General features: G+C 35.8%; 1 protein-coding gene across 8 annotated transcripts in view; it reads left to right on the forward strand.

The window, feature by feature from the left end:
- The window catches only part of PHF3 (PHD finger protein 3), an 87,268-nt gene that overhangs the window by 34,369 nt on the left and 37,652 nt on the right, over nucleotides 1–15,247 (forward strand). For 7 of the 8 annotated variants that reach the window (XM_082730149.1, XM_082730153.1, XM_082730148.1 and 4 more), the window contains one exon: nucleotides 11,153–11,314. In XM_082730149.1, the coding sequence (XP_082586275.1) occupies nucleotides 11,153–11,314 (162 nt within the window). Of the gene's footprint in view, nucleotides 1–10,045; nucleotides 10,234–11,152; nucleotides 11,315–15,247 lie in introns of those variants that run through there. The other variant, XM_082730154.1, reaches the window with a different exon arrangement.

The raw sequence follows: 15,247 nt of genomic DNA on the forward strand, positions 1-15,247 counted from the left end.
ATCCTATATTTAGATATTTATGAAATTAGATTTTCATGTTTTGAAACGTAGGTTTTTATTTTCTTTTTCCATAGGCATGATTTGTAGGTAACATGATGGGGTATCCACTGTAGTTTTTGTTTTATTTGTGCTTGGTAGAATTGAAGTCTAAAAAGGGCATGTATATATATATATATATATACATATATATATATGTATATATATATACACACACACACACACTCTGTCAAAGTCTTTTTTTTTAGATTTTATTTATTTGACAGCGAGCGAGTCTAAGCAGGGGGAGCAGCAGTAGGCAGAGTCTAAGCAGGGGGAGCAGTAGGCAGAGGGAGAGGGAGAAGCAGGCTTCTGCTGAGCAAGGAGCAGCATGTGGGCTGGGATCATGACCTGAGCCACCAAGGCGTGCCTGTCAGTCGTTACAATTGAATTTCATTGTTATCACACAACATGGAAGTTCGTTTTATATGCATTTTCATATTTCTCATATATTTACATTATCCTCTTCTTTTGCTCTTTGCTTGCACAAAACTCGTGGAAAGAATTTTCTGTGCTATCTACAGTATCTTTCCTCCAAAATCTGATTTTGCTCTACCTACTCCGCAGGGTTATAATTACTATCACTTTTCCAAGGGCATTGTTCTTTTCTTCTGTCAGTGGTATTTAACTCAGTTGATCTCAGCCTTTTGAAATGATCTATTCACTTGATTGGTTTATAGCTTCCTTCCTTATTCTTTTGCCTTCCTATCTTTTTTCTCTGTTTGTTTGATACTCCTAGTCATTTTCCTGACCTAAACACTGGAGTATCTCAGGGTTCAGATTTTAGGTATCTTCTCTCTTCCTACTTCTTGTTGTGCTGGTTTTATCCAGTTTTATAACTTTAAAAACTCTGCATGGGGTGGCTGGCTTGCTCAGTTGGCAGAGCATGTGACTCTTGAACTTGGTTCTAAATTCAAGTCCCACGTAGGGTGTAGAGATTAAAATCTTAAAAACATAGTCTTTATAATTAAGCTTATATAATATCTGTATCTTTCTATGTATTTATCTATATCTTTAGTCTCAACTTAAACTTGGATGTCTATCGGCATCTTAAGCTTAATATCTAAAACTGAACTGTTAATGCTTTCTTTGTCATTTTCTTTTTCATTCCCCCTTACCAGTTCCCCTAGTACCACGTCTTCAATAGTCTTTCCTATCTCTGTAAATAACAACTCTCTGAGTTGCATAGCAAAACACTTGGGAGTCGTTATTTACCTATCCTTTTCTTTTACATTTTGATATTCAGTTGGTCAGCAGATTTTGTTGACTTTATTTTTAGGATATATCCAGAATCTGACTACTTAGATTTCTCATTTTCTCACTACCACTGTGGTCTTAAGCCATTACCATCTCTCACCTGGATTATCCCATTAGCCTATAAGTGGCTTTCCAGCTTCTGCCCTGGGGGATTTGTTACAGTCTGTTCTGAAAAGAGCACCAAAAGTAATCCTTTACAACGTTAGGTCATATCACCCTTGTGTTCATAGTGCTCTGGTAACTTTCTATTTCACAGAGAGAAAAAAAGCTAAAGTCCTTGTGGCCTAGACCCTTCTTAGTTTCCCCTGATACCTTTGCAGTTTTATCTGCTACTTTCCTCCTCACTTTCCCTGATGTAGCCACACAGACCACCGTTCATTCTGTTCTGACATCCTAGGCATGTTCCTTCTTCAGAATCCAGGTATTTGAATATGCTTCTAGATAGCTGTTTCCGCAACTTGTTCAGGTTTTTGCTGCAAAGTCATCTCAGCATTGTTGTTTCCCGGCCCATTCTAGACTATACAGTGTTATTTGGGGAATTTAAAAAAGACTTGGAGAGCAGACAGGGACCTGGATATCAGTCTTCACTTTTCCTTTGGCCCCGAAGCTATTGTGAAGAAACCACCAATACAAGTATCCTTGGCTATCCTTGGCTTTCCCTGGCTATTCTGTTTAAAATTACAAACCATCCTTTGTTCCCCTCTCCATACTCTGTATTACTTTTTCCTTTTAAGTGTTAAGACTTATCTAACAGGATGTATGCTTGTCTCACTCTCATTAAAATGAAGCTTCCATTTCATGGAAACCGTTTTAAAAATTTTTTTAAATTTTTTTTTTTTTTTTTTTAATTTACTTGACAGACAGAGATCACAAGTAGGCAGAGAGGCAGGCAGAGAGAGAGAGAGAGAGAGAGGGAAGCAGGCTTCCTGCGGAGCAGAGAGCCCGACGCGGGGCTTGATCCCAGGACCCTGAGATCATGACCCGAGCCAAAGGCAGCAGCCCAAACCACTGAGCCACCCAGGCGCCCCTAAAATTTTTTTTAAAAAGATTTTATTTATTGGGGCACCTGGGTGGCTTAGTGGGTTAAAGCCTCTGCCTTCAGCTCAGGTCATGATCTCAGGGTCCTGGGATCGAGCCCCGCATCGGGCTCTCTGCTCGGCGGGGAGCCTGCTTTTTTCACTCTCTCTGCCTGCCTCTCTGACTACTTGTGATGTCTGTCAAATAAATAAACAAAATCTTAACAAAAAAAAAAGATTTTATTTATTTATTTGACAGAGCACAAGCAGGAGGAGTGGCAGGCAGAGGGAGAGGGAGAAGCAGGTCCCTGGCTGAGCAAGGAGCCCAGTCCTGGACTTGATCCTAGGACGACCCTGGGATCATGGCCTGAGCTGAAGGCAGACGCTTAACCGAGCCACCCAGGCACCCTAAAAATTTTGTAATTTATGGAAAAGAGCAAAGCAGTAAGAATAGTGTAATGAACCTACATGTACCTGTTACTTAGCTTAAATATTTAATAGCTGGTTTTATTTCATTCATTTATACGCTACTTGCTTCTCCTTATCCCTCTGCTCCAAGATTATTTGAAGCACCTCCCAGAAGTCGTATAATTTCATCTGTAAGTATTTCCGTATGTATCTTTAAAATATAAGAACTCTTGGGGTGCCTGAGATGCTCAGTTGGTTAAGCGTCTGCCTTTGGCTCAGGTCGTGATCCTGGGGTACTGGAATTGAACCCCATACCGTGTTCCCTGCTCATTGTGTAGTGTGCTTCTCCCTCTCCTTTTGTGTCACCCCCCCCAAATTGTGTTTTCTTTCTCTCTCAAATAAAGAAAATCTTAAAAAAAAAAAGAGTTCTTTATTTTTAAAAAATAGCCACAATAATATTATCCAGCCTAAAACATTTAAAGATAGTTCTTAATATTTTCAAGTGTGCAGTCCATCAGCTTTCAGTTTTACCCAGTTCCCTAAATATTTTTTTAAAAGTATGATTTGGAATTGAAATAAGGTCAATATATTAAGTTGGTTAGTATGTAAGTATGTATCAGTCTATGTAAGTTCCCTTTCATCCCCTTTCTTGATATTTATTTGAGGAAACCAGGTCATTTCATTTTAAGTATTCTGTATCATTGGTATCTAGAATAATCTAGGCCAACATGTGACATATAGTAGGTACTAAGTAAATGTTTTTAAAGGAATTAACAGGAAGGTAAGTAATTTATAGTATTATAGGATGGAATTAAAAATTTTTAGGGAATGATTACGATCTCACTTTTACATTAGCTTGATAGAATGTTAATTGAAAATAAATTATTTAGGCAGTTGAGAGGGGGTCAGATGCAGGGTGCTTAGGACTACAGAAAGTTATTAGAAAAGATCTGCCAAAATTCATTAATAATTGTTACCATTTAAGATCTTCTTATTTGCACACCAAACACAGTATTAGAAATCATGTTCAGTTTTCACAGCAACCTTTCAGTGCAGGGTTCAATGTCTTCATTTTCCCAATGAGTTTTTGAAGTTTATTTATTTATTTATTTTTAAAAAGATTTTATTTATTTATTTGACAGAGAGAGATCACAAGTAGGCAGAGAGAGAGGAGGAAGCAGGCTCCCTGCTGAGCAGAGAGCCTGGTGCTGGCTCCATCCCAAGACCCTGGGATCATGACCTGAGTCAAAGGCAGAGGCCCCAACCCACTGAGCCACCCAGACGCCCCGAGTTTTTGAAGTTTAGTGGGAGAGGTGGTTCCTGGGCATTAATGTTTTTATTAACAAACTTTATAAAACTAGAGACAACTCTGTAAAACCATTTGGATGTATAATTTTGATAAAAAAGAAAAATATAAAGAGGTACCAATAATACTGCTAACTTCTACATAGAAAACATTTGTTTAGTGTGTGTCTTTCTAGTTTCTTTTTCTAGAACTATTTTTTGTGAGATGGATTAGAAAATGTAAAAAAGAAGAAAGGGGGAAAATCTCTGAAATAACCATTATTAGCATTTTGGTGTATGTTTTTTGGTGTGTGTGTGTGAGAGAGAGAGAGAGAGTGAATGTGAATTTGAATATAAAGCTTGGAAGACAGACATAACACATATGGTTCTTTCTCTCATATAATTCCTGTTTAGCATATTGAAGTCTGAAGATCTGCAGTGAAAAAACTCTTCTAATTTGCTTTAACCCAGTGTCTATACATATTTGATAGAAAATCCCCTTTCCACGACATACTGATAATTTTTACCCAAAGTATGAAGTTGAGTTTGGCAAAAGTTGAAATATTTGTGCACACTTAAATATAAAACTTCAGAGTGTTTTAAATTACAGCTGAAAGGATGCATAATTTGATAGTATTGGAGTAACTGAAGACAGCATTCTGAGGAAAATTAGCTTAGAGTGACACCAAATAATAATAAAATAAGGTAAACAAGGGAAAATACTTGTATCAAATAGGTAACATAGGTATTACAGAAAGAATTCATATACATTGGAGAGGAAAACCCCACATCTGAGTGGGGGAGTAAGCAGAGCTAAAGAAATACAAAAAGACAGTATACACATCTGAAGTGTTCAAGGTTTTTTAAGTAACTGTTTCTTTTGAAAATCTGGAACTCAATGCCAGTGAGGTTTTATTAACACAAAGCTCTTTGTGCTGTCAAAATTCTTTATAATCTTTATGGAAAGACATAACATGAGATATATAAAATAGTAAAATACGTATATTTTCATTCTTTGACATAGTCAAAGAATGAAACCTATGTTTTAAAGTTTATTATAAAGAAAGAATTGAAGGGGAAAAAAGATATGTGTGCATGATAGCAATATTTATATTTTTCACATTAGGAACATCTAATATCTAAAATGATAAGTGCATCAAAATGGTTCATTTTATGTAACATACAACTTGATGTATATCACACCACCACTTCTACGAGTGAGTGGATGAATCATCCATGAAGGAGAGAACTCTCACTGAAGAGAGTCTTAAATAGAGGCTGCGTGGTATTCTGCAATATTAGAGGAAAAAGCTCTGGTGCCTCTGTTAGGAGAATATAACCATATAATTTCTTTTTCTACTTCAAATGCAAGTCCTGTAAATAGATACCTAACCTTTATTGGAACGTTGCAACATCATGCTTGCTCTTTAGGTTTATCTCAGGTCTGATATTTAATGCCAACTTTTATAATAGAGGAAATAATTGTAGTTGAGATAAAAGCAGTAGGGTTTGGCCTTTGTACTGCCAGTGTGAATTAAGGGATGTCAGATGGGAAGAATTTCCTACTGTATTTGTGTGTGGTATTTTTTTTTTTAAATATGGAATTAAAGTGATTTAAACTAATCCTGGTTGTTGAGAAATTCAGTAAGTTTAACTCCAAATCATTTGGTTTTATTTTCTTTATTTCATTTAACTCCTCTTCCCAGAAAGATAGATTGGAAATAATTTGGAATAAAGTAATATTAGTGTCAGGAAGACTTTACATAGACTTGACTGGTGCCAAGAACTCAGCAGATTTAATTAGGCCCATTTGTGGATAGGGATGGGAGGAATTTTAATGTGATCTGAATTCAAGCTCAAGGATTTATGAGTATGATGATAGATTTTATGCCAAAATTTCAAAATGAGAGTGACATCTAATAATGGAATCTGGGAGGGAGGAAAAAGTATATAGTTTCTTTCTGCATGCCATGACCATACACTTCTGTCCTAAAGAATCCAGCTCATTACATTATTTTGGTAACTCAGAGTTCCCATTTTAGTGAATTTAAAAAGCTGGATATCAAATGCTGAATCTTGGTTGGCCTTGTGGCGGAAGGAGGGGGAAGTATGGGAGGTCCCTGAGAATAGGCAGTGTTCTGAAAAGAGTCCAGATTCTCCTTTATTTATATTTATTTTCTTAGCAGAACTAGTTGGATCAAACTCTTTAAAAAATATGAATACCTGATTGGGAGGGGTTTGCCCTAGAGTATTCATTCTGCACTGTGAATTACTTTAGTTAGATGAATGAAATTTATTTCAGAAGAAAGAAATATCAGATACTTTTTAAAATTTTATTTGTTCTAAGGGTAGTTGAAGAAAAGCAGTGAGGGGGAGGGAATACATAATTTTTTATGGTGGGTACATGGGATGGGGAGAGACTGAAACAGAAGTAAACAGTAATATAGTGCTTTCTAAGTGCCAGATACTCTTCCAAGCCTTTTATACATATTACTTTAATCATCACAGTAGCCCTCTGACCCACTAGTATTTTCTCCATTTGATTGAAGAATTTGAGACACAGAGAGGTTAAGTAGGTGCTTTACTTGTTGGGGCCCTTGTTCTCATGAGAGCCCTGGAAATGTTAGAGACCATGTAGAGCTTGATTTAATATAAAGCTGGGCTTTTGAGGTGAAGGAAATGTATGTGTTGCCAGATAGAGCAGGAGTACAAAAAAGGCTGTATTCTTGTGTTCTTGGAAATCTCAACTCAGAAATAGCTCAGATGAAGTCTGAGGTATTCTAATTGTAGGTTGACGTAGGAGGTTTTTGTATGATGATGGGACCTCAAAACATCACTTACCTTCAAAGTTAATTTCCAGCACACAGAAACATGCTGGGGTCTTTTTTGATTTTCCCTTCTTCCCCTTTCCTCTCTCTGCCTCTTGCCCCTCACTGTTTTTTTGCCACATTCTCTCTCCCTTCCCATTCCCATTTCCTCATCTCTCTTTTTTGGTAGAGGTGATTCTCCCTACCATACCTCCTTCTATTTCCCCTTTCCCATTTGTCACTTATATAGAAAAATCACCTTTTGTCCCTCTTAACTTCTTTAATTGATTTCCCCCCTTTCTGTCTTTTACCATTAAATGTCTTAAAAATAAAAGAGACCGTAGTTGTCATTCTTTACTCATGCACTTTTTAACCTCTTGTCATCTGATTCTCTGCTTCTCTGTGTCAAATTAGTGGATTTTTTCTCCATTGTTTTCTCTTGTAGCATTAACCTTCCTAATCCTACTTCACTGAAATTTTCCGTACCCTTTTTTTGTGTGTGATACTGTATTATCTTGATGCTTCTTTTGCCTGTTCTTTTTCTTTGTATCATCAGTATATATCCAAAAGGTGAAGTCAGCACCTCACTTCCAAGTTTGTTCTTTCCAACTTATCTCTTTCTCTGTTATTGAAAACATTTTTCTCTCACTCATCAACATTTAAATTTTCCTGACTCCTTCTTTTCCCTCATTCTTTTGCTCAGCAAATAATTCTGGAGTGCTTCCTGTATTACCAGGTCCTTATTCTAGGTTCTGGAGTTTCAGCAACAAAGAAAGAGATAGAGTTCTGACTTGCAGAGCTTACGTTCTGCTGGAGAAGATAGTTAAACAGATACTTAAATCAGGTAGTGTGAAACATGTTTTAAAGAGTAAAGTACACTGAGCAGGCAAAGATGGGAATATGTGCTGTTTTGGGTAAGATTGTTATGAAAAGTTTATCTGAGAAGGTGATATTTGGGTATATCTTAAGAGAGTGAGCCACGTGGAAATGTGGGAGAAGAGCACCCCAAGCAGAGAGACTAGCAAGGACAAAGACCCTGAGATAATCTTTGCCTCTCCCATATCAGGAAAGGCCAGTGTGACTAGAGTAGAGTGAGGCATAAATCGGTAGGTGAAAAGTCAGAGAAGTTGGCTGGGGAAGATCTTAGGATCCTGTGGGCCCTGGCTAGGATTTTGGACATAAATATTAAGTGCGGTAGTAGAGTTTGGAGAGTCTTGAACAGAAAAATGGTAACAAGGTAGGACTTAATATTTTAGAAGGATCATAGTGTATGTGAGGTGTGTATGTGGGGTATGTCAGTAGAAGAACCTGGGATGCTATTATGGTATAGTTGAGATGATGGTAATTTATAGTAGAATGTTAGCTGTGAATGTGGTAAATGGTCAGAAGTGATATATTTTATATTTTTAAAGATTTATTTATTTTTATTTTTTTAAAAAAGATTTTATTTGTTTATTTGACAGAGAGAGAGAGCACAAGCAGGGGGAGCAGGAGAGGGAGAAGCAGGACCCTCGGTTCATTGACCTGAGCTGAAGGCAGGTGCTTCATCAACTGAGCCACCCAGGCACCCCAAGATTTATTTATTTTAGAGGATGGAGAGTTTGTGTGCATGAGCTGGGGAGGGGGAGAGAGAATCCTCAAGCAGAGTCCAGTGCGGGGCTCCATCCCAGGACCCTGAGATCATGACTTGAGCCGAAATCAAGAGCTGGTCTGCTTAACTAACTGAGGCACCCAGGTACCCTGAGTGATTATGTTTTTCGATAGAACTAGCAGGATATGCTGATCACTTGGATGTGGTACATGAAGAGAGAGAAGCTAAGGATAGTTCTAGAGTTTTTAGGTTTGAACAGGTGGGTGAATGGAGGTACCATGACCAGGAATACCTTACGAGGGACAGTTTTATTGAGGAGGGATGGGTAGAAGCAGTGTTTATTTTCAATATGTTAAGCTTGAAATACCTGTTAGACCTCGTGGAGATACCAAATTATATTCTTCCAAAGGTTAGATGTGAGCTTGGGCCTGTAGAAAATAATTTTGGGAGTTGTCCAAGTATGGGTGGTACTGGATGAGATCACTTAGTGGGGTTTGAGTGTAGATAAGAAAGAGATGGAAGGATTGAACCCTTAAGTCCTCCATTGTCTAGACCTCTGCAAGAAAAGAAAGCTGTATCAAAGGATACTGAGAAGTAGCTGGAGAGAAGAAGATGTGTGATGTTCAAAAGCTAAGTGAGGAGAAAGGGATTCAGAAAGGAGAAATGGGTAAGCTATGTCAGAAGCTACTAGGACAGGGAGTAACCTAATAATTGACCTTTGGATTTGGCTTGCTAAATCCCATTGATTTTTGCTTTGCGGTGTAGCCCTAAAATCCAGACAATACCTTTTCACTCCCTGCCAACACTGTTGATCAGGCTTTAATTACCCTTCTTCTGGACTATTTTCCTCTTTTGAGTTTTTTCTTTCTCTCCTGATTACAATACAGAATACATGCTGATTGTAAAAAAAAAAAAAGTTGGAAAACACAAAGACAGTATAACAATAATGTAGAAAACTTGAATTCCTTATCTACTTTACCACTAGAGATAATCACTGATAACACTCAGGTCCTTTTTTTCCCTGTCCATTTCTTTCTGTGCATATTTGTAGTACATACATTGTATATATGCTTTTATATAAAATTGGGGTGAAAAGTAGTCTTAAATTTTACTTTTTTAAATGAATATTAAAATTTTTTTGAGAATATGTGTGAATGTGTGACAGCATAAGTATTTCATCATGGCAAAATAGCCTTCTAATTGAACTTTCCACCCATTTTATATCTTAAGTGAGTCCTGATGAATTTTCCTTAAATACATTCTTCTCTGAGCTTTTAGTGCGTAGGTTAGTGATTGAAGTATAGACTATTCTTGAGAGTAATACATGAATATAGCAGGAAATCTGGAAAACAGGAAACAAGTATATTATCTTTTATAGAATAGCTATTATAATTTTCATCTATTTCCTGCTAATCTTTTTTTCTGTTTTTCTAAATGTACATACACATGCATTTTGTTTTTTACTAAGAGATCACAGTGTGTTTTCTGGCCAACTTTTTTCCATAATTTATTCTATTTATAATTTATTGGTCAAAGTATATAAGTAGTTTCATTATTCTGTTTGTTGTCAAAGTGCTCTTCAAAAAGATTGTACTATTTGAAAGTATATTTATAAAGAATTTTGTTCTCTTTAAATTTTAGGATAGACCACTATCTTGTTGAGCTCTTTTAATTGAAGTTCTTCTTGGATACAAAGATGAGGACTAGATAACTTCTTGAGGTTCCTTCTAACCCCTAGGATGAAGATAATAACTAACATTTGTATAGTGCTCTAAAGTTTACAAAGTGAGTTCTCATACATCATCTCACTTGATCCTCACAACAGCTCTGTGAGGTAGGTAGGACAGGTATTGTTATTCTCATTTTAGAGGTAAACTGAAAGAGAGGTTAAGTGACTTGGTCAAGTTTTATTTAAGTGTTTTAGCTGGGATTTGAATCCAGGCCTTCTGATCTAAATAATCAGAATCTCTTTACAAGATTTCATACAGCTGCACATTTAGAATTGCTGTATGTCAGCTAGTTAAGTAAAATAAATTTTTTATATACAGAAATAAACCCAGTGACAGTATAAATACGATATTTATATTTTCTTCAACATCCCCCAATCCTTTTCCATATCTCCCCCTCCCCATTAAATGAAATGCTCTCTCTTTTGACTAGAAGGTCATTTAATTATATAGCTATACACCTACCATTTTACCTGGCATTTGGGAGAGGGGGAAGTTAAACATTTTTCATTTCTCTCTGTGTATATATTTTTTTTGCTATTGCTTAAAGGTGTACCTGTATTACTTTCTATACATGTAGTGTAAAGTCTTTAAGTAATAGACTTATACTTCGAACTGGAATCTTTTGGGTCTAGCATGTACTTAGAATCACAAGTTTTTCCGGGTATTAAAATTTTATACTACTTTAACTAAAATTGGGATAATTGAGTATTTCAGGTATAGTTTGCTTACAGTGTTCACAGAGGTTCATTGAATAATAAGTGAGAATGACAGTGGAGGTCAAATCAAGAACAATTATAGCTAATCTACTCTGACTAGTTACCTCATAAGGTAAAAGTTTGTAAATCTGAATTGGGAGCTTGGTAGTGGCAGTATCACATAATAGAAATAGACCTAGATTTTCAAGACTGTGTAGTATTAGTATTGCATTAAAATGTCTCACAGTGTTTTCTGTACCTGCCTTTAAATACTTAAGATATTTAGTATTTTTAAAAATTAATTTTCTTGTTTTTGTTTTTTCTCTAGTTGTTGGTCTTGACGATATTATGGATGAAGGAGTTGTTAAAGAAAGTGGCAATGATACCATTGATGAAGAAGAACTGATTTTACCCAACAGGAACTTGAGGGACAAAGTAGAAGAAAATTCAGTGAGATCACCAAGAAAATCACCTCGTTTAATGGCACAAGGTAATCTTCCAGAGAGGTTGAGCTAGAAAATCTAGCTAGGAATAGATGTGATAGTTTGTAAACTCACTAAGCAGAGACTGTATTTTCATCATGTTTGCTAATCTGAGTATTTTGATAATAATGAATTTTGAGACTATATCAATTTGTTGGTATAATCCTTAAAAATTTTTATTGAAACTATATATTTATAAAATTTGAAGGATTGACTGATTCTGTAAGTTTGTAATGCCTATTTTCTTTTTCATAGAGGAAATCATTAATAGCTTTCTCAGCTGGTTTTACTGAGTTTTTGGTATTTACTTCCATGTTTCTGAGTAACATATATATATATATTTGCTACTTTTTGATTATTCAGATGTGTAGGTATTTATTGATTTCCCACTCCAGGTCTGAGTTTAGTGTTTGTCTTGTCCTCATCTCACAAAAGTATATTTTCTCATCTTCTTAAAAGTAATTTTGTTAGGTCAGTAGTAATTGTTTGTTATTGTGACTGTATGTGCTGTTAGAGATGATTGATTTTAGTAAACTAAGGTTACTTTTTTCCTATACAACTTTTTGTCTTCTGTTTTAGTAATTGTTTTGTTGTTTATTTGCTTACGGTTTTGTACATTTGGACACACAGGTTTCTTTGTACATATCAGTAATAACATCTCAACTACTCTACTGGTTGTCTAAATCTTTCCTAAAAATACGTGTGCATATTGAAGAAGTCCCTTGGAGCTTTCTGATCTACTTCTATGTGTAATAGTTGTTGGCCTTGTATAAACCTGATGCATAGCTAGTATCTAGGGATCTCCCTTTATTATTCTTCTGATGATTCTCTTTGGTGGTGTAGCTCTTATTTTCTCTTTTGGCTTAGCTCCTGCATTTTGGTGACACTTCTTGTAGTTTGCTGTGAAAAAGGAACATGGAGATGTGTTATTTTAAAACTGTGTGTTTGTAAATATATTTAATCTGGCCTCACATTGGAATTATAGTCTGGTTGAACATAGAATTCAAGGTTAGACATAATTTTCTCTCAGAAACTTGATAGTGTTCCTCTGTTTTCTTCTAACTTCAGTATTATTGAGAAGTTTATACTGATTCCTTTTTTTCTTTTTTGATATGTTACTTTCTTCTGGAAGTTTGTGGAATCTTCCTCTTAAGCTTAAGTGTTTTGTATTTCTTTTTTTTCTTTTTAAGATTTTATTTATTTTATTTGACAGAGAGAGAGATCTCAAGTAGGCAGAGACAGAGGGGGAAGCAGGCTCGATCCCAGGACACTGAGATCATGACCTGAGCCGAAGGCAGCAGCTTAATCCACTGAGCCACCCAGGCGCCCAGTGTTTTGTATTTCTGATAATGTATCTTGTTGTAAGTGTATTTTAAGTATTGAATTCTGGCTACTCCGTAGTTCCTGTTAGTCTGAAGAGTATTATTCAGCTCTGGGGAAATTTTTTGTTTTATCTCATTGGTAATTCCTCTCTTTATTTTCTCAGCTCTTGATTTCTGGAACTCATTATTCAAGTGTTAGATAGGAAGGACTGGCCTTTACATTTTCTTTATGTTGTCTACTTTGTACCTCTGTGTCTTTTTCTCTACGTGGTGAAATTTTTTCATGTTTATCCTCCAACTTTTCCCATCAAATTTTACATTTCTAATTTCTGAATATTCTTTTTTGTTTGTTTGTTTTGGGAGTAATACTTTTTGTAGTACTGTGGGCTTGTTTCATGGACACAATATCTTCTGTCTTTCACAAGGTACTTAACATTTTAAAAAGTGTTTTAAAAATGTTTTTTTTTTAAATTCACATAGTTATAGTTTCTTTTTTCTCCATGTTGTTTGCCTGTCTGTCTCTCTTGCTTTCTCCTTCTTCATTTTTCCTGCTGGAGACTTTTCTAAAATGATTGTTTGCTCATGTTTAAGAGTAGGAACTAAAACTGTATGAAACTAAAAGGTTAGCACTTGAAAGAGTGGGTGGATTGGATTTTGTCTACTGTGAGCTTCACTGTATGGTTCTCTGTTCATGCAGGGTTTTTTGTTTGTTTTTGTTTGTTTGTTTGTCGAGGAATCCCTGATGTCAGAATTGAGGTTATTTATGCCTTTAGGCTCATTAAATTGGTAGCGTGTTATGGGAACCTTTCAGGGAAGCTGACAGGGTGTCTCAGTTTTCAGTATGTAAATTAATTTAATGTCACAAATTTCACGGTACTTTACTGCCACATTTTTCTGTGCCTGATGTTCCCTAATCTAGAAACCATGTTTTATACTCTTCCAGAGACCAAGCCTCCAGTCTTAGATTAGGACCAGGAAAAGGCAGTTACCTGACAGATGGAGTGGGGGAGAGGGAGCTAGAGATCTAAAAATAGCTTTCATCTCATCTTTATTTTAACTGTCTCCCTTCATCCACACTTTAGAATCATCTGGGATTACCAGTTCCTAGCCCTTTTGAAGTATTAATTGTACTAATTGGCAAGAACCAATACTGCCATCTTAGAGTTTATCTTTTTTGGGTCTCCTATACCATTTACTTCTTGAGCATCTCTTGTTTGACTTCCAGAATTGTCACTGTTTTCTCCTGTTCTTTCTTTCATTCAATTTATTATTTATTTATTTTTATAAAACATTTTATTTATTTATTTATTTATTTGATAGAGCAAGGGAGCGAGCACAAGTAGGCAGAGTAGCAGGCAAAGGGAGAGGAGAAGCAGGGTCCCCACTGAACAGAGAGCCCTATGCAGGGCTTGATCCCAGGAATCTGAGATCATGACCTGAGCTGAAGGCAGACACTCAACAGACTGAGCCATCCAGGTGTCCCTCTTCCTTTCATTTTAGATTTATGCCTTTTGTATAGCTTTAGTGTGGGATTTTCAGAAGTGGATTAAGTTAGATGCATGTATTTACTTTATTATCTTTTCCTCAATTTATATGTGTTTGTGTGTATGTGTGTGTGTGTGTGTATATATATATATATATATATATATATATATATATATATATGAAGATTTTATTTAGAGTGAGTGCAGTGTCACGGAGGAGGCAGGAAGAGGGAGGGGGAAAGAATCTCAAGCAGATTCTGAGTGTGGAGCCTGATATGGGGCTTGATCTCAGGACCCTCACATTATGACTTGAGCTGAAACCAAGAGTAGATGCTGAGCCAGGTGAGACACACAGTCTCCCTCCCGTCAGTTTATGTTTTTTATCAGGTTTTTAAATCTGTTATTTGATAATACTTGTGACTTTGAGTAATGAAAATAATAGGATGAACATTATGGACATTTGGCCTGTTCAGCCAGGATTCATATTCATTTATATTTAGAGGAAGAAAAACAACTTGATCTTTGGCTCAATAATCAGTTACTATTGGAAAACACTTTTTGTCATCTTAATTGCTTTTATAGTTGAATATGCTGTTCATTTTTTATTTTTATCAATGCCTGGGTAATGGGTGTTAAAAGTTCATTTATTTTATTTCAAGGCAGAAAAAGAGCTGTAAATTATTTCAGGCTGTCTTTAAAACTTAAAATATATAAAAATATCATTAAAGTATATAAAAATTTTCAGATACTGATAATGAACCATTACATTTTTAGTTATTTTAAAATGTCATATATCTGAATATGTGATAGTTAATAATCCACACTTAGTATTAATTTTAAAAAATTGTTGGGTGCTTATTTAATGATGAAATACTGTGTCATGTTCTGGGGGAATTAGAAAGGATCTCAAGACTAGGTTGATTGAATAATTTTTTTTTCAAACTGGGACACTTTTGAGAGTAAAAGAGTGCTATTAATAATCACATCAAGACTGTATGTGTCACCTAGGACTATTACAGACAAATGAAGACACATGATACCTTCCTTAAGAGTTTCATGGTATATGACAAATAAGGAACTGTTTCAAGTATTGGTTCATAGTAAGGTTTTGCATTGAAGGGAAGGAGGCTTTTTT

The sequence above is a fragment of the Mustela nivalis genome, assembly GCF_964662115.1.
Source record: "Mustela nivalis genome assembly, chromosome: 5".
NCBI lineage: Eukaryota > Metazoa > Chordata > Mammalia > Carnivora > Mustelidae > Mustela > Mustela nivalis.